The sequence below is a fragment of the Desmodus rotundus genome, chromosome 2, assembly GCF_022682495.2.
Source record: "Desmodus rotundus isolate HL8 chromosome 2, HLdesRot8A.1, whole genome shotgun sequence".
NCBI lineage: Eukaryota > Metazoa > Chordata > Mammalia > Chiroptera > Phyllostomidae > Desmodus > Desmodus rotundus.
The window spans coordinates 167,129,511-167,154,319 of record NC_071388.1 but is presented as its reverse complement, the minus strand read 5'-3'; the positions used below and the strand labels follow the sequence as shown (position 1 = coordinate 167,154,319).

The 24,809-nt window shown below is 37.0% G+C and overlaps 1 protein-coding gene, 1 long non-coding RNA gene and 1 other non-coding gene across 6 annotated transcripts in view; all 3 read right to left on the bottom strand.

Annotated features, from left to right (window-relative positions):
* Positions 1–373: 373 nt before the first annotated feature.
* Positions 374–5,999, bottom strand: LOC139440704 (uncharacterized). The gene is made up of 2 exons (XR_011650890.1): positions 3,757–5,999; positions 374–1,853 (listed from the first exon to the last, which is right to left on the bottom strand). It is a non-coding gene; the product is annotated as an uncharacterized lncRNA (long non-coding RNA).
* A 5,918-nt stretch (positions 6,000–11,917) lies between these two features.
* LOC112305854 (U1 spliceosomal RNA) lies at positions 11,918–12,079 on the bottom strand. The gene has a single exon (XR_002974870.2). It is a non-coding gene; the product is annotated as a U1 spliceosomal RNA (small nuclear RNA).
* Positions 12,080–12,745: 666 nt separating this feature from the next.
* The window catches only part of ITPRID2 (ITPR interacting domain containing 2), a 36,475-nt gene continuing 24,411 nt past the window's right edge, over positions 12,746–24,809 (bottom strand). For 2 of the 4 annotated variants that reach the window (XM_053918825.1, XM_053918826.2), the window contains exons 12-18: positions 23,760–23,834; positions 23,553–23,680; positions 23,001–23,151; positions 21,908–21,973; positions 20,776–21,234; positions 14,971–15,088; positions 12,746–13,897 (exon numbers count right to left, since the gene is read on the bottom strand). In XM_053918825.1, coding sequence (XP_053774800.1) covers positions 14,984–15,088; positions 20,776–21,234; positions 21,908–21,973; positions 23,001–23,151; positions 23,553–23,680; positions 23,760–23,834 — 984 coding nt within the window. In that variant the 3' untranslated portion in view covers positions 12,746–13,897; positions 14,971–14,983. The remainder of the gene's footprint in view (positions 13,898–14,970; positions 15,089–20,775; positions 21,235–21,907; positions 21,974–23,000; positions 23,152–23,552; positions 23,681–23,759; positions 23,835–24,809) is intronic. The other 2 variants (XM_053918827.2, XM_053918828.2) reach the window with 2 other exon arrangements.

The following is a 24,809-nucleotide window of genomic DNA, read 5'->3' as shown; positions in this document are numbered from 1 at the left end:
TTAAAATTTTGCATTAAGCAATAGTGTCCTCATTTAGAAAGCATCCTTTTACATCTCCAAACAACCCTCAATGTAGAGTGAACACTTCACATTACATCAACTAATTAAAAGCCAAAAACCCTTTGCAGTGTCTGTATCAATTTATACAGCGGCAGACTTGCATAACTATTCCAGTATTCCGGGGCTTTATTTTCCTAATTGTAATTAAAAACTAAATATTATTTCTTATAATATTAAACTTTCAGCATTGTATGAGTTTTTGATATAATATTTTTTCTTACATTTTATGTGGTACACTAGAGTGACAAAATGGGTGACATTTGTATTTTTATAAGTTTACTTTTATATTTATGATGTGTAATGTTTCTTAAGCTTTGTTTTCAAATTTATTAAGCATTTTATTTTATTGATTATTTTATTTTGATTTCCAAACACACTTTTAAAATAAAAAAATAATTGCATCAATATTAGTTTTTAGCTTTACATTAAAAAATACCAAAATATTTGTGTCATAATTTCACTCCCTTATTGGAGTCATAACTCAGGAGGAACCACTCTATATTTCTCATTTTGAGAGAAAATATAATTAAGTATATTTCTATCATAAAAAGAAAAATCCCAAATTGGGAATAAGCGAAAGATTTATTACTTATAGCTATATAGTTTTGTTTTGACTTCCTATTTTCATGAATTAGGGTATCTTACAACTGTAAAAAAGTAAATATTAACTTATAGAAAACTGATAATATTTCAAATATTTTTGTCCAATAGCATTGCAAATGAATTTCATTCTGTAGATGTGTAAATGGTTTCTGTATAGTCAAAAAGATTAAAACATAAGGTTTTAAATTTCAATGTAACAATCTTATTCTGGTATTCTTTTTTTCAATGATAATATTTCTATTTGTCCAGTACATTTTTTAATTAACTTTATCACTCCTCTGGTTGCCTCAGTAATTAACTAAATCCATCTTTGACATTTGCTATTTTACATTTTTAGAAGACTCATGTTTTTAATTTTTTGAAAATTATAATTCGATGAGCATCTAGTGCAAGAGATGGCGAGCAATCACAGGATTTAGGGAAATAAAAATCTACATTTTTGCACATTTAATTCACAATGAATGAGTTAAAAACTCACCTCACTTGTGTCACAGGATTAGTCAACCTCCATGGGAATCCCTGCTCTCGACAGACCAGTGTCTTGTCCCCACTTTCCCTTAGTCTATCTCCCAAGAATGTTTAAACACTGGGTACAGCCTCATTAGCTGACCCCCAAGAGAAGTACACAGTTCTTTTTCAATGTATGTGTGTAACAGATGTTCATTTTAGGAAAACAGATGAACATGAAAAGAAAAATAAGAAAACTACAGACTTAAAAAATCCCCAAATTCTTTTGGCCATCATCCTTTTTCTAGAGTTCCCAACTTCCTTCTGATCTAGTGATAGGACAAGACTGGTTCCTTTTATATGAACTTCAAAGTCCACAAAAGTTGTCTCTAGATAAAGGGTGTATGGTCTTCTTTCTGCAGAAAAATCCTTCTATAAAAGCCCATGTTCTATAAAAATGATCATAGTTGAACAGTCGGCGTCTGGTCTGACAACACGCATCCTGCACCATACCCCTCTCTCCATGGATCCTCATAGGGAATGGTTGTAGTTATGTCATGGGGGGGTAGTGGGTTTTCTCCCCAAAAGTCAAAAGATGAGGGCCACAGTGGAGCCATCTGGAGCACAGAGTCCAGGACAGCTGCCTCTCTTCTTCAGTGTCAGGGAAGCAGCCTTGCATCATAACCCTGAAGCAAGGAAGTGTAGGTTTTGGCTAGTGTCTTCTTATTGGAGTGAGAAAAGTGCTAAGGAAATAAGCATAAGTTCGAGTGAAAAAGTTATCCTGCCAGAGTAAATGAGCAATAAACATCTGACAGACATCGACTCTCTTAAATCATCCAAACTGGACTAGTCAAATGACAGACAACTAAGAAGTGAAATTCCGCCATCACTCAACATTAGGTCTTAAATTAATGATTTGATCAAATTGGGTTTGTTTCCTTGTAAAGAAATGAGGTTGAAATCAGAAAAAGTGACTAGTTGTTTAGAATAGAAAGCCATTCCTATAGAACTTGCATCGAAATGCAAACTCACTGGGTTGAATTCCATGTATGTCTCCACCAAAGCTTGGGAAGCATGAACAAGGGAAGCTCATTCGCACATTTAGGTTTTCCATAAACAAGATGACAGAGAAAAGAACGAACTGCTGATGATTTTCCATTTCACCCTGTGAACATTTTACTCTGGAATTTAAGACCAGGGCTAATGGCTTTGGGCTCGCCATAATTAGATTGTTTCACAAGGAATGCAGCTTAACTGGTACTTGCTTCCTTACTGTCTCCGCTGCAGAGGCAGGCTGCCTGGGGGGACACACACTCCCCACAGGGTGGGAGACAATCCCAAATATGTATGAGCTGTGACACCAGCTTCCAATTCCCTAATGCCAGAACCAAAGGGAAGTATTTAAAAGGGAACCATTTAAACTCTAATTCACCACCTTAAACTGAACATAACTGATGTGAATAAAAGGAAACAGGATTCTGTCCTTACTGCTTCTGCTGGCCACTCTTAATAGGATATTTATTTCCTCCTTTATTTCCCATAACCAATGAACTGTCCCTAACAGAGGGAGTTAGTACTGTAATTTCTTTGTTCTGGGATTTATGACTAAAGATATTTATATAATTTTTCAGTCACACCAAATTTAGTAACACAATTAGCATCCACAATCAAGAAAAGTACTGTGTTTGCAATGAAATATGAAGAGTAGAACACCCTTAACATATCAGAAGCCTTATTTTTAACAAAAATGAGGTGGCCAGGTAGGCACTAAGATTTTTAAAGAGCTTAGAGATTCATCCTGGATTTGATCTTTTTCAGAAGCCATTATTCAATTTAATAATTGTTTTTAGAGAAATAATTTTATTTCAAACCCAGAGAGTTCTGATTCTTTTATGTTTAATGATTTATTCTTTAGCTCATCTCTCTCTCTGTCTCCTCACATTTTATTACAAACAATGAGGGAAAAATCAAGTGGCACTTTGAATATTCTGTCTGGAAATCTCCTTAACTAGATCACTGAGTTTATTAGGTACCTTTCCTCCTTGCCACATTTCCACAGATGACTGTTTTGACAAACTCTCTGCCATCACCTAATTAGGGTCCCCTTCCTTCAGTTTTCAATAATATTTTCCTTTCAGGCTTTTCTGACGGCCTCCTCAAGGTATTTTAGCCTTCCACTAACACTCTACTTGAGACCCTTTTGGCTTTCCCAGTCTCTTCGACACCACTCCAACTTCTTCCCACAGTACCATTGCGAAGCCAATGCCACAGTTGAGGTTTTTGTTATGGCAACATTCCATTTGTAGGTACCAAAATTAGTAGCAATTACTGGCCCTGGCTGGATAGCTCAGTTGGTTTAGAACATTGTGCCAACACACCAATGTTGATCCACGGTGCAGGCACATACGAGAATCAACCAAAGAATGTACATATAAGTGGAACAACAAATTGATGTTTCTATCAATAAATACAAATTTTTTAAAAATAGTACCAATTACCTATCGATACAGGCATACATTAACCCCCCAAATTTAGCAGCTTAAAGCAACAACAATCACTAATTTTGTCCATGAATCTGTAATTTGGGTGGGGCTCAGCAAGGACAACCTGTCCCAACTCTATGTGGCATCATGTGGTGTGGCTCACCTGGCAACTGGAGAATCCACATTCAGGATATCGTTCTCACATGGCGGGGAATTTGATGCTGTTCATTGGCTGGGAGGTCAGCCAGGCCCAAAGGCTGAAGTTTCTGTTCTTCTCCATATTAGGCCTCTCCCTCCTAGGTCTTTTGGCCCTCCTGACAGCATGGGGGCTGGGTTCTGAGATCAAGCACCAGGAAAGAAGCAAAAGGCAGTGCATGGCACTTTTTACATCCTACCCTTACCTGAAAATCACAGGTAATCACTTCTACTACACTCTGTTGTCTGAAGCAGCCATAAAGTTTCAACAAGCTGTAAGGGAAAGAGATACAAACTTTGGCTCTTGATGGGGAAGGTTGCAAGGTTTTGAAGAATATGTGGGTCAGGACATATTTCAGGACTGTCTTTGGAAAACATAATCTGATAAACTGACTAAAAAAGAACTGCATACAGAAATTAATATTTGGGGGATAGTCCAATCACAGATGGAGATGTAAAAAGAGACTAACTCAAAAACAATGGGGAGTCATTGGAAGTCTTTGAGCAACAGAGGTGCAGGGGCAACAGAATCATATTTGCATGCAGCACAATCATTCCAACGATAGGGGGAACTTGGACTTCAGATGAACTGCTATAGGCAGGAAAGCCTAGGCAGAAACAGTGCGATATCTCAGGCAAGAAGTTAGAGGACCTGAACTGAGATATTAGCAGTGAAGGTTACTCGATATGAAAGAATTGGACCATCAGGACTTGGTGGAAAGCAGCAAGGTACCTGGAATAAAAAAGACAATCAAGATTTGCTAAGCAGAGCTGGAAATTTGGTAGGGCTGTTACTTAGCTATTTCAACAGAGGAAAAATGTGAAAAGTAATCTAAAATGGCTAATGTTTCAGATGACATAATCTTTGTATGTAATATTCTTTTGAAGGGAAAGAAACAACATGACATAATCTATAAATGTATGTTTGGGTGCTTAGAATCTATCAGTTAAAAAAATCAAGTCTATACAACTGTTCACACATTTTTTCTTGAAGAGAAGTTAGGTAGTTTAACAAATACCTAACTGCCAAGTCAGGGACTTTTTATGAATATTATAAGTTCTTTTTATAGTTACTTTTATAGATTGGCATCATCATTACTTAGAAATCCTTTAATTTTTTTAAAGAGATAACTATGAGGTTTTGTACCAGTAACTATAAAATAGGTGGGATGGAAAGAACCACCTTCGGCCTATGGGATGTTTTTCTTGCACTGTACCAGAGTACCGTGGCACTATCTAAATGTTCCTTGTTTAAAGAAGAAACCGGGAAGTTGGCAGTGGCCATCACTTCTCAAAAGGGTCTCTTCTTTTTCTTGCCTGTAATGAGATGTCAAGGGCATGCCATACTGATGTCCACACTTCCTGATTTTCAGTCTCTAAGATACAAAAGTCATAGCTAAGTAAGTGTCAGTCCCTCAGCATCCTCCTGAGCCAGAGCTGTACATTCTTCCCCCTGGAGAGAAGGCGCTGACTGTCCCATTGTGGTGCCTTAAATATTGTTGTACAAATTATCGGCAATATTTATTTAACTTCAGACTGTCTTTCAGAATTACATTAACTTGGAAATCACTCGGCTGATACATATCAATTAGAACTCTGATATTCTGCATAGGAGCACCCCTCAGAAGTAAATAATTAGAAGGCACTCTGTACATTTCATTTGTAGTACTTCTATATTGGTGATAAAATTGGCTTAATTTCTTGGTCAATTTTTTCTCAACTTTTTTTTTAACCCATACCTCACCAGTTCAGAAAATGTAAGGACTGTTTTCTGTAGTTTGTATTTTGAAGCAATATTTTTCCAAATGAAAACTTATAAAACTGAACAGAAAGAACACACCCACCCATTCTGCGTGCATTGACACACACGCACAAGCACACATTCTGATCGTTGTCCTTGCCCAGCTGAGAATCTCTGCTTAGAGGGTGTTCAAAGCTCGACTCAGTTGTTCATTATTTTTTAAAATAAGAATTAAAGAAAAAGAAGCAGGAGATTAATGCTAAGAGAATGCCATTGTCAATGATGTTTTTATAAAAATAACAATAAAGGGCTACAGCTAGTCAAAAATGAGGATTCCAGTTTTCTGAAGCTTCATTCAGGTCCTTCAAAAGATACAGAGTAATGCTTCCATCTCATCCTTGGCAATTACCCTGGTTAACCTTCTATTGGGGTGCCAATTAAGTATATTCTTAAAAATAATAGAGCTGCAGCAATTTTGAGAAAGAACAAAGCAGGAGGGATCACAATACCTGATATCAAACTGTATTACAAGGCCACTGTCATCAAAACAGCCTGGTACTGGCATAAAAACAGGCACATAGACCAATGGAACAGAACAGAGAGCCCAGAAATAAACTCAAGTCTTTACGGTCAATTAATATTTGACAAAGGAGGCAGGAGCATAAAATGGAGCAAAAACAGCCTCTTCAACAGATGGTGTTGGGAGATCTGGACAGCTACGTGCAAAAAACTGAAACTTGATCACCAGTTTACGCCACACACAAAAATAAACTCAAGATGGATAAAAGACTTAAATATAAGTCGTAACACCATAAAAATCCTTGAGGAAAACATTGGCAGGAAAATCTCAGATGTTCCATGCAGTAACATCCTCACAGACATGTCCCCTAAAGCAAAGGACATAAAGGAAAGAATAAACAAATGGGACTTCATCAAAATAAAAAGCTTCTGCATGGCTAAAGAAAACAGCACCAAATTACAAAGAGAACCAACAGTATGGGAAAACATATTTGCTAATGATACCTCAGACAAGGGCCTGATCTCCAAAATATATAAAGAACTCACACGACTCCACTCCAGGAAGATAAACAACCCAATTAAAAAATGGGCAAGGGACTTGAACAGACACTTCTCCAAGGAAGACATACAGAGGGCCCAGAGACATATGAAAAGATGCTCAGCATCACTAGCCATCAGAGAGATGCAAATTAAAACCACAATGCGGTACCATCTCACACCAGTCAGAGTGGCCAACATAAACAAATCAACAAACAAATGTTGGAGAGGATGGGGAGAAAAGGGGACCCTAGTGCACTGTTGGTGGGAATGCAGACTGGTGAGGCCACTGTGGAAAACAGTATGGAATTTCCTCAGAAAACTAAAAATGGAACTGCCCTTTGACCCAGCAATTCTGCTGCTGGGATTATACCCTAAGAACCCTGAAACACCAATCCAAAAGAACCTGTGCACCCCAATGTTCATAGCAGCACAATTTACAATAGCCAAGTACTGGAAACAACCTAAGTGCCCATCAGCAAATGAGTGGATCGAGAAACTATGGTATATTTACACAATGGAATTCTACGCAGCAGAGAGAAAGAAGGAGCTTATACCCTTTGCAACAGCATGGATAGAACTGGAGAGTGTTATGTTAAGTGAAATAAGCCAGACGGTGAGGGACAAATACCATATGATCTCACCTTTAACTGGAACATAATAAATAGAAGAAAAAAGGAAACAAAATATAACCAGAGACATTGAAGTTAAGAACAATGTAACAATGGGCAGGGGGGAGTGGGGAGGGGACAGTGAGGAGAGGGGATTATAGGAACTACTTTAAAGGACACATGGACCAAATCAAGGGGGAGGATGGAGGTGGGGGAGGGAGGGGGGTTCGGCTGGAGTGGGGTGGAGGGATGGGGAGAAAAGGCACACAACTGTAATTGAATAACAATAAAAAATTTAAAAAAATAATAGAAAAGATAAACAAATATATCTTCTGACAAATATATCTAATATTGAACTTTTCTGAATTAAATAAAGCTTAGGCAGGACAAACCACACAATTTTGATAGTTAGTGGTTTATTTAATGTAAAGTTGGAATAATATCAACTGTATTTTCACTTATATTTGACTCAGATAATCAATATGGTCTGTCTTCTGGATACTTTAATTCACTGCTATAACTTTTTGCTTTGTCTTCTATTATCATTATTACTATCTCTTGCAATAGCTAATATTTATTGAGCTCTTATCATATGCTATGCAGCATGCTAAATGCCCTTACTACACCTTATTAATTCTCTAAATACACCAGAGGTAGGTGCTATTGTTATTTTCAGGACAGTGAGGCTAACTCAAGAAAGTAGCAGAGCTCCGCCTGGAGCAGAGGCCTGTCTGCTTCTAGACGGGGCCACTTATGTTAACATCTTCCACTCCCTTCAGTTTTATGTATTTTAGCAATATCCTCTTGTAAGAAGAAGTGAACATAGATGTCTTTGGTTTTTAGCAAACTGGGTAAAGACTCAAAGCCAGATCACATAAGAATGAACTTGTTCTGTACAATCTAAAGTCCCAAAATTTAACAGGGTTCAGACTAGAATGACATTGAAAGGGACATATGTTGGCAAAATATGACATTTTTATCCAGCTCTATCAGATAATATAATGCACAGATTTAAGGAGGAAAATAATATTATCAGAGCAGAAATCTCTCCATAAGGAAATAATTTCTAGGTCTTGTAGAAAGAGAGGTAAGAAAGGAAAAAGCAGACAGAAAATGCCGAAATTGAGAACATACTATGGAAGAAATCCATATTACTCTAACGGTATCTGCGGTTAGAGTTTTTCCATCATAGAAATATTTCCTCACCAAAAGACTTCAATTTAGGCTATTACTGATTCCCCCACTGCCTTCTCCTCTTTCCCTTTATGTCTGCTATTAATTGGAAATTATTAAGTACTTTAAGGGAAGTTGCTTTGCTGCCAGCATTGCTATAATTCAGCTAATCCATTAACCAAGGTGTTTTGTAAATGGACGATAATCTGTTTCACTGATGTTTCACATCGAGTTCCAGGGTGTTCTTTTAAAAAGAAATCCAGGTTGGATTTCTTTAAAAATAAAAGGAATTTACCTATGGGGAGACACAAATCTAAAATCTTTGGGAGGTTAAGCCTAGTTTAGAGAAATTGTGAGTGATACTTCAACTGTGTTTTATAGCCCACATAATTTCTGATCATGGATGAAGTTTTCTTCACTGTTATTGTGCTTCTTTACAAATAATTTCTGTCAAAATCTGTATATAGATTTTAAAGAAGTAAAACATCTCACACGATACAGGCTGTTTCATTTTTTTTCCTTTCCCATTATGGACATCACAGGCAGAATGGATCAAACTAAGATTCTTCCAGTAAATTAATATCCACTCTAAGAAAACGTTTAGGATTATACCTGACAGAATTGTGACGGCATTTGTGATCTGCTTTTGGCTTCCCATAGAGCAATTGAAAGACAACAAAAACAACAATAAATTGCACCGAAATAAAAACTCTCTTTTGTGAATCATAAAAAAAAAACTTGACTCAAATGCTAGCAGAATTAGCAAATAGTAAAATAAGATCATACAAATATTAACTTTGTCAGTAGTGCTTTGTACTCAACGGCTGTTCATTAAATGTATGTTTAATGAATATAACTGTGAAGAGGAAATCACTTGGGATTGATAGATAAAAACAGTCATGAAGGTTCATGAATAACTCGTGGGGATCCCCTCAGTGTAAATGTACGAGATTTGGGAGACAATATGCCTCAACAAGCGATGGGAAAAGATTTAAAAACACGTCTATCATCATTAATGCAATCCCACGTGTCCTCACAGACTGATGAGACCTGGTTAAACACATTCTGTTTTTTATTCAAAGGTTTATGTGAGTGATCTTATTTCACATGTCTCAAAAGGTCAATAATGATATAAGTACTTTCTAACCGAACACAAAGGAAAACATTCATAACTGAGATTTATCTGATGACCACTTGTGATTCAATCAAGAGCAATCTCTGCCCAGACACAAAATTGTGATGTTTGTGAAATGACTCATCAGATAATCTCCTTCGAAATACCTCAAGAGATATTTTTTCCACTTTGGGACTGGATAAATAAAAGGAATTATTTGTAATGTACTGGAACAATACATGAATCATCTGTGGATGGATTTACTAAACAATTAACCTGAGAATACAAATAGGGAATTACAATGTGGTCGGCACAGGTGGAACTATTTTTAATCACTAATCCCTTCCCCGAGGGAATGGTAAGCAACTCCAAATACCAATGACAGAAACAAATTCCGAGTTACAGCTGATCTCTTTCTGCAGCATCTCCAGAGCTAGTTCTTTCCTTTTTGGGTCTCACTCTTGTTCTTGACTGGTTGACTCAGACTGTCTTTGCATTGTCTCAATGTCCAGTCAACACAGTATAGACTTATTGCCTGCTACCATTAACAACAAAGCAGCTCTTTGTTCAAGCTCGTATTGCTGCCACACAGGCCTCTCTTGACTACTGCTCGCTTCTGTAAGGACTTAGGTAGTTTCCCTTGTCCTTCGTTTCCTTCCATGTGCTGTGCTTACAATTGTTCTTTATTTTGAACTTTGGGCTATAATGAAAGTTTTCTCTAAGATGATATCTCCTTAGAGATAAAATGTCCTTTTTCTGCTTAACACATTTCTCCTTCAAAGCACCTGACAGGAAAACCTGCTCTTCTATGTGTTGCTACCAAAGAGAGACAATCTAACTCGCAAATAGATTCTTCAAAGTTCTAAACAACGTATTTACCTTTCCTTAGAACATGTTGTTCAATCTCTTTATATGTCTATCTTCTAAGGCAGGGGTGTCAAACTCATTTTCACCAGGGGCCACATCAGCCTTGCAGTTGCCTTCAAAGGGCCAGATGTAATTTTAGGACCGTATTCATTTACTCCTTAACTAGGAGCAAGGAGCTCAGCGCTGCCGCCAGGTAGAAACAAGGTGCCAGGCCAGATAAAACAAGGTGGAGGGCCGAATATGGCCTGTGGGCCTTGTGTTTGCCACCTGTGTTCTAAGGATATCCAGTAAAATTCAGTGAGTGAATGAAGCAAGTAAGCTAGTTAATATTTGTTCACAAAAGATTTAGTCTCCTTTGGGGTACCAAAAAACATACAAGAGAAATGGACCCTGATATTTGGTTGCTAAGTTAATCTTTGAGTACATTTCCAATTTCCTGTTCAGCACACTGACACTGTGTATGGAAGCGATTATTCAGTATGACTATCAGCATCAGCTGCGATCATGAGAACAACGAAAACAAAGCAAAGGGCCCGACTTAACTGTAATAAATAGAAATTTAAAAACTGCATAGGAGAGGAGCTATTAATTAGACATGACAACTTAACTTTATATATTTAGAATACAATCAGAATAAGTGCTAATTAAATACTTTCAATATGCTCATAAATGATGTCAGTAGTTGTATATAACAGTATATTTTGTGTATAACAAAATTTAGATCCTTAGCTTTCCTTACAAGATAGAATATTTCCTCTTCCCTCTTCCTAGAACTGGTATAAATCCTTTGTTCCCAGTAGTGGAAAAAGAAAAGAAAAGAGAGAATCTGTGCTTCTTGTTTTCACGCTTCTCTTCCACCGGCACCGCTTCCATTTGGGCAGGTGAGGGGCATGGGCAGTATGTATCTGCAGGAATTCCCCAAACATACTTTTTCGTCACATTATTTTCCATGCATTATTTTCCTTTTGAAAAGTTGAAGTATGCCATAAGCCTAAAACTGCTCCGAAAACAGTCTTTAAAAAAAATAGTTGAAGATGGCCAGCTGAGCAAATAGCCTTCACTGATGTAACACATATTTTAACTGTTACTGAAATTCAACACAATATTCTTAGAGGAATAATACATATTTCAAGTCTAAGAAGCTGCCCATTATTGACAATGGTTTATCATCCTTCAGTGACTCCCAACGTCCAAATCACCACTGCGAGGTACTTTTTCTTCTGTGCCTTCTTCATTTAGGCCCTCAGCATGCTATGCAGAAGCTACAGACAACCTGGGTTCTTAAAAACATTCCTTTCATGATGCACATAGTAATTCAAACGGAGTTTATGCATTCTGGACAGTCTTCGCTAATGTCATTGACCACTCGAACCCCATGCCTTCCATTTCCCGTTAAGACTTTACTCAAACCACGTATCTTTAGACTTCTCTGACCACTCAAGGATAGGCTCTCGAATTCTTTTTATTCTTCATTCTATTCACTCAGTGCTTCCAAAGTTACCCATAAATAAAAATACACCTTGTCCTCCCACCTAGTCCGTAGACCCTCTCATTCATTTTTTTTCCCTAGGAGAGAGCGTGAACACAGTCCCCCACTACCACAAATTACAGTCGAGTCTTCCGTATTTGGGGCAATTGTGGGGGTCAGCACATCTGGAATGCAAGGGATAAACTTCACCCTGGGAAAACCATCTTTGTGACCATAGTATCTCCTCTGCCAGGTAAGTATCTCTCATTCATTTCTACATAGCAGCTAGCATGGTGGCTTCAGTATAGCAATCTTCAATGGTTCAAGTGCACAAGGTTTAAAATGCAGAGAGGAAAGATGAAACTCTAATACTGTTGAATTCATTTTATTTGTGTACTATTAAGTGATTTGCCCATTGACTCAGCCTTTTATTGCAACGGTTGTATCTCTAATTTTGACTAGCAAATTCTGGGTATCTTGTACTGTCAGAAATGAACTAAAAGCAGCTACAAAGCTGAGTGAAAAACATTGATGCCTATACTACTATTAACACAAGGTGTTCGGTTTATCCATATCATTACTGTTATTAGAATCAACTAATTAAGTTGCTGAATAATTCGACCAAAGAATAAGATAACAGTTTTATGTCTTTTTTTAAAAAATAGTCCACCAGTATATTTTAAAGCAAAGTTTTATTTGGCCTCAGATGGCAATCATTAAGACCACAGAAATAGATGAGAGCAAGCAGCATTAGGGTACTCTTTCTCCAGGGTGGTCTGGTCCAAACTGCACTGTAGCTTCTTCAGGAAGAGAGACTATCAACCTATTAGGTTGCATGCTGTAACCCTTTTGGACCTTATTTGTTACTCATCAGATCTAATCAAATTTCATTTTGCTGTAGTTCCAGAAAAGAAATCACTAAAAACATTTTATGCAAAATAAATACTTTATTGTTTTAATTTTTTTAGAAATCAGCCTTTGTGTGATAATTCAAACATTTATAAACCTTTTAGATGGTTTTTCAATGAATGTTAACACTTCAACCACTTTTGATTAAAGTTTCACACAAAGAGTCAAAAATTATAAATGCTAAAGGAATAATTCTAATAACATTTGGTTGTTACTTTACACTTTTATTTAACACATATATAACCAAATAGGAAACCATCTTCCTCTTTTTTCCATAAAAACAAAGTTCTCAATGGTTGAAACTGAACTAAAACCATCTATTATAAGGAGAACAAATCTAAATTACTTCTATTTTGAAAAAAAAAAAAAAGCTTATTTCTACCCATTCAAGTCACAGGCCCCATTATTTTGGCAATTCTCTATCTACTATTTTGTCTAAAAGACAGAAGAAGAAACATCTCCTTACAGTAAAGAAGTCTGGACAATGCAAAAAGTACATAGTGTTTAATGTAAGGCACACTTCCAAAAGAAAACTACTACATAAGCTATAATAAAATTACATTTGTCTTGGGTGAAGGAACAATGCTTACAGTGTAAGAACGTTAAGTAGTTGTAAGAAACCTCATATGAGAATTCTATCCCACTGCTATTAGTAACTTCCTTAAGAACTAATAGTAAATTTTCACAACAGAACAATTTTTCTTCTTGGAAGTGACACTAATGAATAGCAGTAGAGAGAAAAATCATTATTTGTTTCAAGCTCTCAAAACATGAATCAGTTATTGCACAGTAAATACCTCATAGAGGTCAGTGTTTAAGAAAGCCACTCTGCAGAAATATGTTATTTATACGTTGGTTAAGTCTGAAGTTTTCAAGTTTTAAAATTAATTCTACATAGGGAATTGATTGGAAAACACTTGACATACAAATAAATATTAGGCTTTTCAAATGGCTACAGTTTTGATAATTTAGAAAAGAAATAAAGTAAGCAAAGTGCCTAAGTTTCTATGTATGTTTTTTAAAAAGATATGCATAGAAGAAATAAACATTGTACGCTGAATACAGCAGCCCAGCTCAGCAGCAAGTATCTTCTGAAGCAGAAATAACACCTCCACCAGTGTATGTCGTTGATAACTCTAATATTACACAGCTAATATGGTCCATGCTAACCTTAAAAAAGAAAAAGTGAACATTAACCATCTTTCAAATATTATTATTAAAAAGATCTTTAAAAGTGAAATGAGAATACTCTCTAACTATATATAAATAGTATATACATTATTTATAAATGTAAACACATTATATATAATATAAGCAATATTTATATATATAAACAAGATCCTATTGTGATATCTATACGTCCTCTTGAGAGTTCATTCTTTTATCCCTGCTTTGAAGAAAACCATTAGTTATTTTATGAAATACTTTATAAAAATATTTTTCCTATTTTCTACAGTGGAAATTACATATTATATTTTTCAAATTATAAATTTGTTTCTCATATTCTATTGAGTATTTTTAGTTCCATTAAAGGTATTATTCTACAGAAATGTATTACTGACTTTGGCATTCACCAAGTATTACTATTAATACATATTTTATAAAATGTAGCTAGAGCTATGAGATAAAATTAAAGTAATTAATTTTAATAAATAAAACACAGAAAATAATTCTACATATATCATGACATGAATAGATAGGGATCTATGGGATATCCGTCTTTAAAAGACAAAAGTTGAGAAAGATACTAAGAATTTGTGATTAATTCTCAAAATCTTGGCCCATAAATTGTACATCTGAATACTATTATAACCAATGCAACCAAAATAAGAATCAGATTTGAAGGTCCTGATTTCCCCAATTCTAGCATTTATTTACTATAACGAAAATCCAGTAAAATGATATAATACAGGGTGGGGCAAAAGAAGATTTACAGATGTGAGTATGGAAAACACAGTTTATTCTTATATTATTATTTATTGATTATTGTATTATTTCCCAAATGAACAATTGTAAACCTACTTTTGCCCCTAACCTCCCGTGAAGGCTAGTATTATGAGAGTTGAGTTGCTTCCATTTCAGAAGGGGTTGTATGAGGTTTTCATACTCTAGGATAATGTATTAGACACATTCTAAAACTCAAAATTTCATTAAAGAAAGAGATCTGTGTACTAAGAAAACAGAGCATTAAAAGCTAAGTACTATTTTACATTTCTCTAAACAAAGAAATTCAGTAAATTTACCTATTCATCCCGTTTAATGACTATCGTGCTTAGAGTTAGATGCTTTACTTGAAGACACTGCTGCCAAAAGCCCACTTACAATTTCCCGTCTGATCTCCCCAACAATAGACTCTTTAATCTAGAATGGAAAAGAGAAAAATGAGAGCTTAGCAACATGACTGTAATCCATTTTTCTGTTTAAAAAAACAAAACAAACATAAATAGCACTTAACTTCTGCAGCCACCTACACCACAAAGAAAACCACAACCTTCACGGGAACCCTCACGCAGCGCAGAGAGGGAGTGGGGAGTCACACCCATCTATCCGCAAGCCCAGGTCTGACTTCTAGCTCTGGTCTACCATAATTCAGACAGCTCCATTACAAAACATTGCACTGAAGTTGAGAACATTAGAAAATTTATTTTATAGATTAAAAACTTCCATTAAGCAGTTGCTTCACGGCACAAAATAACCTGGAAGAAGTGATTGTTAGGTTCGTGTTTTTACCAACGTCCACCGTTGTATGGTAATCAGCAGGAAGGTCAAATGTTCCCATTGTTAAGAAAACCCATCAGTGGCAAAATAATATACAGGTACACCGTCTCTTTATACCAACCGGAAGTGTAGTATCTAAAGAAGTTATTTATTGTTCTAACACAACACACATGTTTTAAGTGGAAAGAAATGATTATTTGTTACAAATTATTTTAAAACATGAAAACCATTCTTTAAATGACCATAAACTCTAAAGAAACAAATTTTTCCTCAGTTGTATGGTACATTTGTCACCTTTCTGAAACATTGTTGGAAAAAGGCAATGACAACCCCATCAAGATTCTCTTCCTCAGAGGCCCGAACACTGCATATGCCTGCGGTGCCCTTTCTCTCTTACAATATAGCATCACATCCCAACAGCTCTTTGTGAAGACTTTAAATGTGTCTTTCCTGAAATAAACTGATAATGCCTTCCTAAATTAGCACTTGAGACACTCTCAACCAGCTTTTAAAAATTCTACATTTCCACAGTTTCCTGTCAGCCTGATCTATTTCCTAAAACGTTTCTAAGTACATCCTGAACACATTTCAATTGAAGTCTTTCCAAAAATGGCTCCGTGTTAACCTGTCATGGAAAACTGGTACATAATACATAGATTTATACATTAAGGGCACAAATAAATAAATGCTCCTCAGCCACCAACCATCTGCATTTTGATATATTCGAATAAATACAAGCTTCTCATTTTACCTTCTACCAATATTCTAAAACTTTAAACATCATCAAAAGTTTTTGACATTCATAGCAATTTGGATCATTTTTTTAAACTTTATGGTTTATGTCATTACAGTCGTCCCTATTTTTCCCCTTTGCTCCCTTCCACCCAGCCCCTGCTCCCTCAGGCAATCCCTACACCACTGTGCATGCCCGTGGGTCAAGCACACAGACCTACTTTCTAAACAAGTATCTACTAGATCAATGTAAGGAAAGCCAGAATCTCTCGGCCACAGCACGCAAGCACAAACACAGTGTGTGCTGAATCAGAGCCACTGCAAATCCGTGTTCACGAGGGACAATGTGCTGTTCAATGCACCATGGCAATTTTACTAAATCTCCTCGTTCGTCGACATTCAGAAAACAAACTTGTCAAAAAGTATTAATTATAAACCAAAAATGTGTGCCAACATATCTGGGGAGTACAGACATTTACTAGAGTAAAGCAGAAAAGTCTCTACCATTAAAGATGTTATCATCTAAACGGGCACAAAATGAATATTGATTCATAAAATATTAAGAGGAAAAATAATTTATTAATGGCATGAGAACAGAACAAATTTAGAAAAATGAGAGACTGCTTTGGGCGAGGAGAAAATAAAAATTCTCAGAAAATGGCAGACTTTTCCCTAGCAGGTCATGAAAAAGGAGAAGATCTTAGAGGACAGTGAGAACAGAAACCTGCAGCAAGAGCACCCTGGATGAGAGGGTGTGAACAGAAAGGAGTCTGGCTGACAGGACAGTTGCTGCTAGGGAGTGGGAAGAAATCAGAATCGAAAGGGTGAGGTCAAATGCGAAGTGTTTACTGTGAGTTACTGCAGGGAGAGGACTGGGTGTCATTTATCAATGTATCCTGGCATACAATAGTGCTCAATTAACGTGTGAATCAATCAATGACGGAGCAAGAGAGACAGGGAGAGGGCACAAGACTCAGAAACATACCACACGTTAAGAAAGAGAAAGTAGAAAAACAGAAGACTCCAGACTAGCACTGAAAGCAACAAATGCCTCTAACAATTTAGTGAAGGGATTAATGTGTGGACAAAGAAATTAAGTCTGAAGTTCCCTATGCTACAGAGAGGCTGGAAGGTTTAGGAGTGAGAAAACCCTACTGGGATGGAGGGTAAAGTTGCCTCTATGAGCACAATTTCCAAAGCGACACAGGCCGAAGACAGGGAACTAGAGACGAAGAGAGGAAGGCTCACTGGCAATGTAAGCAGACTGACTGCAACTCTGAAGCGTGTGGGGCAACAGAGCCAGGTAACAAGCACCCACGGAGCGCCGACTTCGGGGCAGCCATTACAGCAAGCGATCACTAACAGAAGTTATACCAAGAACGCAGTTAACCTGGGTATTTACCAAAACACGTCTGAAGCATGTCAGAGGAAGTGTAATGGAGATACTAAATGGCATGAACCAAGCCTAGGAACTTCAGTAAACAAAGAACAACTCTCTAAACACAAAGTAATGTCTGTTTACACTTTGACCATTTAATACTGTTGAATCTGCTTACTGTGGGCAATGTCTGTTCATTCTATTAAGTAACCTTTTTATTTATTTACTTTAAAAAAACACAAGTAACTAAACAGGTCCAGGCCACTGGTTATATACATCACAGACCACCTGGGCAAATGCGAGGAGAGTGTGTTTTCCCCACTACAACATACACAGTCTACACAGAAAAGGGGTATCTTGAATCTGACAAAAGCTTACTGAATGAGTGTACTAAACATTTGTCTGAAACGACTTCCACTTAATACTGTCCTTGAAAAGAATTATACTGTATTAACACATTATAAATGAAAGCATTCTTTTTAAAAACTTTATATATGGTGAAATTGTGGAAACAAAGGCCCGACAGACATCACTGTTTCATGCACCCATGAGTGCAATAAGAAAACTCCCGGGAAAGTGTCTGCCAAACACGCTTAATCCTCACCTGCAAAACTGTTCAACCCAAGCTCACAGCTTGCTTCCTGAATAGTGGCTTTGTTAACAGTGTCAGGGGCCCAGAATTTACTGGGAAGACAGAATAGAATCTAATTTAATTTTCTTGGTGGCTAATGCAATAAGCTTAAAAAAAATTGGAATTCAGTACCAAGTGTATTTAGGTAAAAAGATTATGGATTTGAAATAAATGGATTCAAAACTAATCTGAATTTTAAATATTCTATAAACAAAATTTAACAGAATACCATTGCAACCAAGCTAAGATGATACTAACAAATTATTTTTTTTAATTACAGATGGCATTGGACTAACTGATCAATTAATATACGCTTTTAAAGTGCTTCAAGATAGTTTATTTTAAAGTACATCAATTTCCTCCTTCACCTTGTCTGATCTATATCTTTTGTTTGGTAAATCATTCTTTTTTTGTAGACAGTAAAAGGGTAAATGTTAAGCCCAACTTCCTCCAAATTAAGCCAAATTTGAATTAGGGAGTTTCTTATTAACAGGTTTAGCAACAGATTTGAAAAGTTTCTGAAACATCTGTCCTGCATGGCAGTTTAAATGTCTTCAAATTACAGAATCTTCCCTCTTTAATGGGAGGTTCTTTTAGGTGTTCAGGTAACCCTCTAGGACCAGGAGAACAACCAACTTCATATATGTTATGTTCTGAGTCTCTGAATCAATGCTCTCATCCAGCAGTGGCTCACTCCTAGGAAGTCACTTACAGCACACATCAGGCCATCCATCGATGACTTTAAAACTGAGGACTCCAGTGTGCACTAAGGGAGAATTTGTGATAAACGAGTAACACAGAGTTAAGTTTTCAAGGAAAACTTTCAAACCAAAGCAAGCTAAAGGGAACAAACATATCCCTTTTCTAAGGGGAAAAGTACTTTAAAACTTACTTCCTCAGTTGATAAATAATAATAGCATGAAGAAAAACAATTACTTAATTTCACTCAAAAATTGATCTTTGACATGAAACATAGAAGTAAAAATAGATAATTAGTCATTCCTAACGGAGCAACGTGCACATACAGAGCTGGATAAACACTAGCCAGCCACGACTAACTTATAAACATAATTGTATCTGTAGGACAAATAACTTCACAGAAGACAGACCTTTTAAACTTTAAGTTGGTATCTCATGTCAGGAAAAGAAATTACATACATGCACTCTCTTCTGCTAAAATGCTTGTTTTGAAAATGTGAATTTGTCTCAAACATGACTGAAATATTAAGAAATTACTTGGTCACCCCTTTTAACTATACGAGATCTGTCCAGAAGGTAGCCAGCCATGTAATATGCAAAAGAGAGACATTTACTGAAAAAGACCCAAGATACATGGTACACAGAAACATGATACACAGGACAATGATGCCTCAGTCCCTTAAAAGCAGGCACCTTGTGACCTCACACAGTTTTCCCAATCACCACAGCTGCCCTGTCGTATATTCCTGAATCTCATTGATGGTCTGATATCTCTTCCCTCGGAGAGGTGATTTTAGTTTTGGGAAAAGTCAGTAGTCACAGGGCACCAAATCTGGGCTGTAGGGGAGTTGAGTCACCTGAGTGATTTGTCGTTTTGCCAAAAAATTCAGCACAAGAAGTGATGCATGAGCAAGTGTGTTGTTGTGATGAAGCTGCCAATCACCAGGTGCCCATAGCTGTGGGCTTCTGAATCACCCAAATAGTTTCTGCAAAGTCATGTTCAACCTTAATGCAAAATTTGATGCAGATTCATTGCTTTACTCAGTCATTTTGAATGTGACAGCCACACAGTACTCATGCTCTCTCAACAGTGTCTATAACACCCACTGACTAGTACAGTGAAGTCGTCATTATTCCTGTATGTGCATTCCAGTCCACTCTCCCCGGCTGCCAGGTTACATCTATGTTGTGCAAACCATTCTCATTATATTAACAATGGCTGGACTTTTTCCAAACAGACCTCATACGTACTATTTGTTCTTACTTCCTGATCTTAGTGCCAAAAACAAATATTTTGCTAATTTTCTTAATTAAATTTTGATCTTTTACTACTCACCTTCCTAATTTTTTGTAGTCCCTTGGTTACCTAGAAGTATGGTTAAATGTTTCAGGTTTGCACACTGCTATCCTCCAGGGTAAACCTTTTCAATCTGCATTTCTATCACTGAGCAAATCATACAAATTCCGTATCTGTCCACCCATTAAACCAAACATCAAATTGATAGTTTTTAAAGTGATAACACCCTTTTCTCATGTCAATTGACATAAAATGACATTATAAGATCCTAGAAGATACCTAAATTGTAACCCCTCATTAATATAAATGTGGAAACAGAGATCTAAAGAGTTTTCCCATGTTTATATATTTCCTCACCAAAGTGAGTAATAATACAGAACTGAAATTTCACTGCACTATGATATCTACAAAAATGCCATTACAAATATTTTTAAAAATCTTAATAGACATAAGCAGAACCAAAGACAAAGTTAATTTAAAAGCTCTCCGGAAATTACTGAATACAGCGAATCAAAGGAATACCTTACAAATAATGTTTAAATACAACCTCCTCAAACACGTATCACAAAATATCAAGCAAGGATTTTACTTACCTCGCGTATGACTTGTTGCAACTCATCTTGCTCCACATTTTTATGCATTTCTTCAGCAGCTGGAGTTAAAGGGGGTTTTGCATACCCTTCCTCCACTTCAGGTTTCGGTCCTACCGCCTCTGAGGCTTCTTCAGCTGCTCCAACTTCCTCAGAACTTTCCCCTTCTGGAGGCGTCTGCACAGAGCCTGTTCTGGAAGGAGCGGTTGGTGTCAGGGCCACTGATGCTCGGAATACTTTCTTGCGTGGTACCCTGTGGACCTTGCGTTTGTGCGCTGAGTCACCACAAGGTATCCCAGTTCTTCTATTAGCATGAGCGGGACTAGAACACACAGAAGAGGACTCCGATGTTGCCTGGGAGAAAACAGATTCTGAGCTTTCTCCAGGAGGAATTTCAAATCCCATTTCTCCAAGGCCCAATTCAGACTTCAGGTATGACTGTTCCCGCATCAGTTCAGTGACCTGGAGGTCAGAAAAATTGTAATTATCTCTCTTAAAATTAAGATTGGAAGTTAAAAAAAATTAAAATCCTAGCTGTATTGCTAAAAGTCACTTCCTTGTAAAGACATGATTCTAATTCATTCACTTAGTAACTACTCAATTTCATTTGCAATAATAGCAAAGAAAATTTAAATTCATAGTGAGATCAAGCCATAAAATGTATAACTAGAATTTTACTTGTTACCACATAGGTGCCTAAATTACTTATAAGAGAGAGTAGCAAAAAAACAAAATAGCTACTTACAGTGCTCTTTCCCCCAAATAAACTAATTTGTTTAGTGTATAATAAAAATCAGGCTTTTGTTCAAAAAGTAGTCATCTTATAGCTCCAAGTACCTAAAGCACCTGGAATCCGACTTAAAAGGACATTTTCCCAGGAGTAAAAATTAAATACTTGTTATGATGCACTATCTACTTTAGGCCATAAGATAAATCAATTATGCACCTAACTGGCTTTCTAATGGCCTAACATGGCACGGGACTTTCAGAAGTGCCAAACTCACTTCCAATCAATTTAAATAATGCATCAAATTGTGTATTTTAAAAAAGTTTCATCTACACTAGGAAAGTTGTGTGTTTACAAAACGTTGCATCGTTCCTGTCCCCGGGGATTTAAAAGGAGAGAGAGGCTTACTGGCTCCATTACATTCAATGGAGAAGAGCACGACAAGTTATCAGCGCTTCTACTGCCGCACAGTCCCTGAAAAAGTAAGAATATGTCTATGAATAAACACTTTTCACACTAAAGCTGTTTTATAGTAAAATAAATTAGCTAGTTATGATCCCGAAGCATTCCTTTATGTCACAAAGGCCACTCTCAACTGTCATGGGACCCTACAGGGTGTGCTATTGTGACTGAAGGTGCATGGCACCTGCTGAACAGACACCTCTCAGCATGGCGGATGGAAGCCTTCGTGGAAAAAGACAGTCATCGGCGGTATAGGATATTCGCACTCTCTGCTCTCCATACACATGTGCACACACACACAGTTCTATTCTACTGATTTAGTCTGTAGGTGCACGTGCATATGTGTGTAATCATCCACTTACTTATAACAAAATCAAGTATGTTGTTCAGGTAACAGAAAAATTCACTATTTCAACATTCCAAGACAATACATTCTACAACTGCAAAAAATATTGGCAAAAATAAGAATACAACTGTTGAAGTTCACATTTCATCGAAATGCACATGGGAAGTACATAAAAAAAGTAGTACTTTTATAAGTATAAACAGTATTTCTTTTTATTCCCTTGATGGTACAATGTTTTCTGCCTTTACAAAGATCTCATTTGATTCCTTAAAAAGCATAATGAAAAGAATCCCAAATAAAGGAAAGCTTTAAGAAAACATTTATTCAAAGCAAGAAAAAAAAAACAGTGAAATATGTATGTGTTCTCTGTAATTACATATAGTAATTAAAGTCTAAACATCATACAGTAGCCCACTATCATCTTCTTTTAAAACCCCTAAACTTTTGCATTGCTTCTTATTCTCTATTGCTAAAAATTATGATTAAAATTTTTCAATGTATTTCTAAATATACTAAATACTTAAGAGCAAGATCACAACATGTACATTCAACTCATTTGGGGAAAAGGCTCAAACATTCTGCATGCCTCTAATGCCATTAAAATAAGTTTTTAAGTTAAGGCATTTGTTTTAAACCCTACGGAACACTATAAAACCCTCACTGAAAAGGACAACGCCCGCGGCACCCACATACCGCCAGCGCTGCAGGGCGGAAGGGAAAAGGACTGTGCCTGGCACGCAGCTGTTCCTCCAGGCCCAGCAACCGCTCCTCCAGCTGCAGTTCCAGATCTTCAAGTTCTATCCGGACTGAATTTCGCAAACTCTGGAGCTGGTCAACTTCATACCTACCAGCACGGTGACAAGCACAACGTTAGAATAAAGTAGTCGGGGTTCCCTCACGACCCTCTCAGCAGTCATCAGCAAGTAGTGAAATGCAAGTTCTAGAAACGGGCACAACAGCAACTGCAATAGGTGTGACCTCCAGGACAACTGGCATTCCTCCCTCTAACCCTTTCTCACAAATATCCCAAACACTAAAAACAACTGACAGCCGTTGTCTTCCTCAACACACTGAAGGCAGGGAAGTTTACTTAATAAAACACTATGCCTAATTTTATTCACACCGGTTCACAAGACAGGTAAAGGGTGCCCAGCAGGAGAAATAACACCTAGCTGTAAAAAAAAGTTGACAATGCTTTCCAGAATAAAAAATACTGAGTTTCATTAAGACAAAATGAACTTTTACCTTTCCTCCTCAGTCATATGATGATAAACCATGGTTTGCTGACGCAGCATTGCCAATTCCAAATCCATCATTTGCGTTCTAAACAAATTCAGGCTCCGCCTCATTACCTGGAGCTCCTGAAAAGTATTCTAAAACACAATATAACAAAATTACACTGCGGAATCATTCAAAGTATTCTGTGACACAATGATTTAAGTAAGAACTTACTTCATAAAGAGGTAGAACGGATGACTTCTGAGTACTATACGGAGCAGCAGCAAGCTCGGGTCCTCTCACAGGGTACTTCAAAAAAGTGAAAGCATGGTTACAAATCAATGCTACAGCTACTATTTCCAAATTATTTAAAGTGTTAAGAAGGTGGAATTTGAGGTCTTCATCTTTCTCTTTGAGGCAAAAATAATGATAAAAAACATAAGAAAACCTCATATTGTAAGCAAGAGCTAAGTAAATCAGTCCCTCTTGTTACCTACTACTCCTATCTGTTTCAGGTATAAATAAGTCAGTCTATTTGCAACAAGGCTGAAGCAAAGGAACATACATAGTTCATCTATGCCTTACAGGACTTGCCTCTTGCCTTGAGAAAGTAGAAAAATAAAAGTCAAAATTGTAGGAGCAATAGCAAATCTCATTCTGAAATAACAGAACTACTGACTTGGGCAGCAATCAATCACCACACTCATTCTTGGTCACTTGAGCATCTCCTGCATCACTGTTTTTTACTCAATGAAGAAAGAAGATAAAAGCCTGCCCAGCCTCTGAGTGTTCTCACAGTGTGAGAAAGAAATAAAAGAGAAGTTAAAAAATTATTATAATATTGGGGTGGAGGAGAGTGCTATGATGAAAACATACAAAAATCCAGATGAGGAAAGATGCATTCCCAGAGGTGCTGATGCCTGAGCTAAGCCCTAACAGTGAACAGGACTCGGTCAGGCAAAGAAGGGCAGGGCATTCCAGGTTAAAAAAAAAAAAAAAAAAAAAGCTCCATGTGCGAAAACAGATATCTAGGCGAGCACGCAGTCCAGTCATGGACTGGAGCACACAACACAAGGAGTAAGTCTGGAGAGGCAGGCAGAGCCCAGGTCGCGAAGACCACCTATCTTGGGGGCCGGGGGTTGGAAATTAACTAGCTGAATTACCAATGGGACGTCCAAGAGGACAAGACCACACCTAGAGCAGAAAAACAAGGGGCCTAGAAGGCAAGGCACAGGTAGACAGGACCCTGAGAATCCCCAGCTTCACACAGTTACAGTTGAAAGG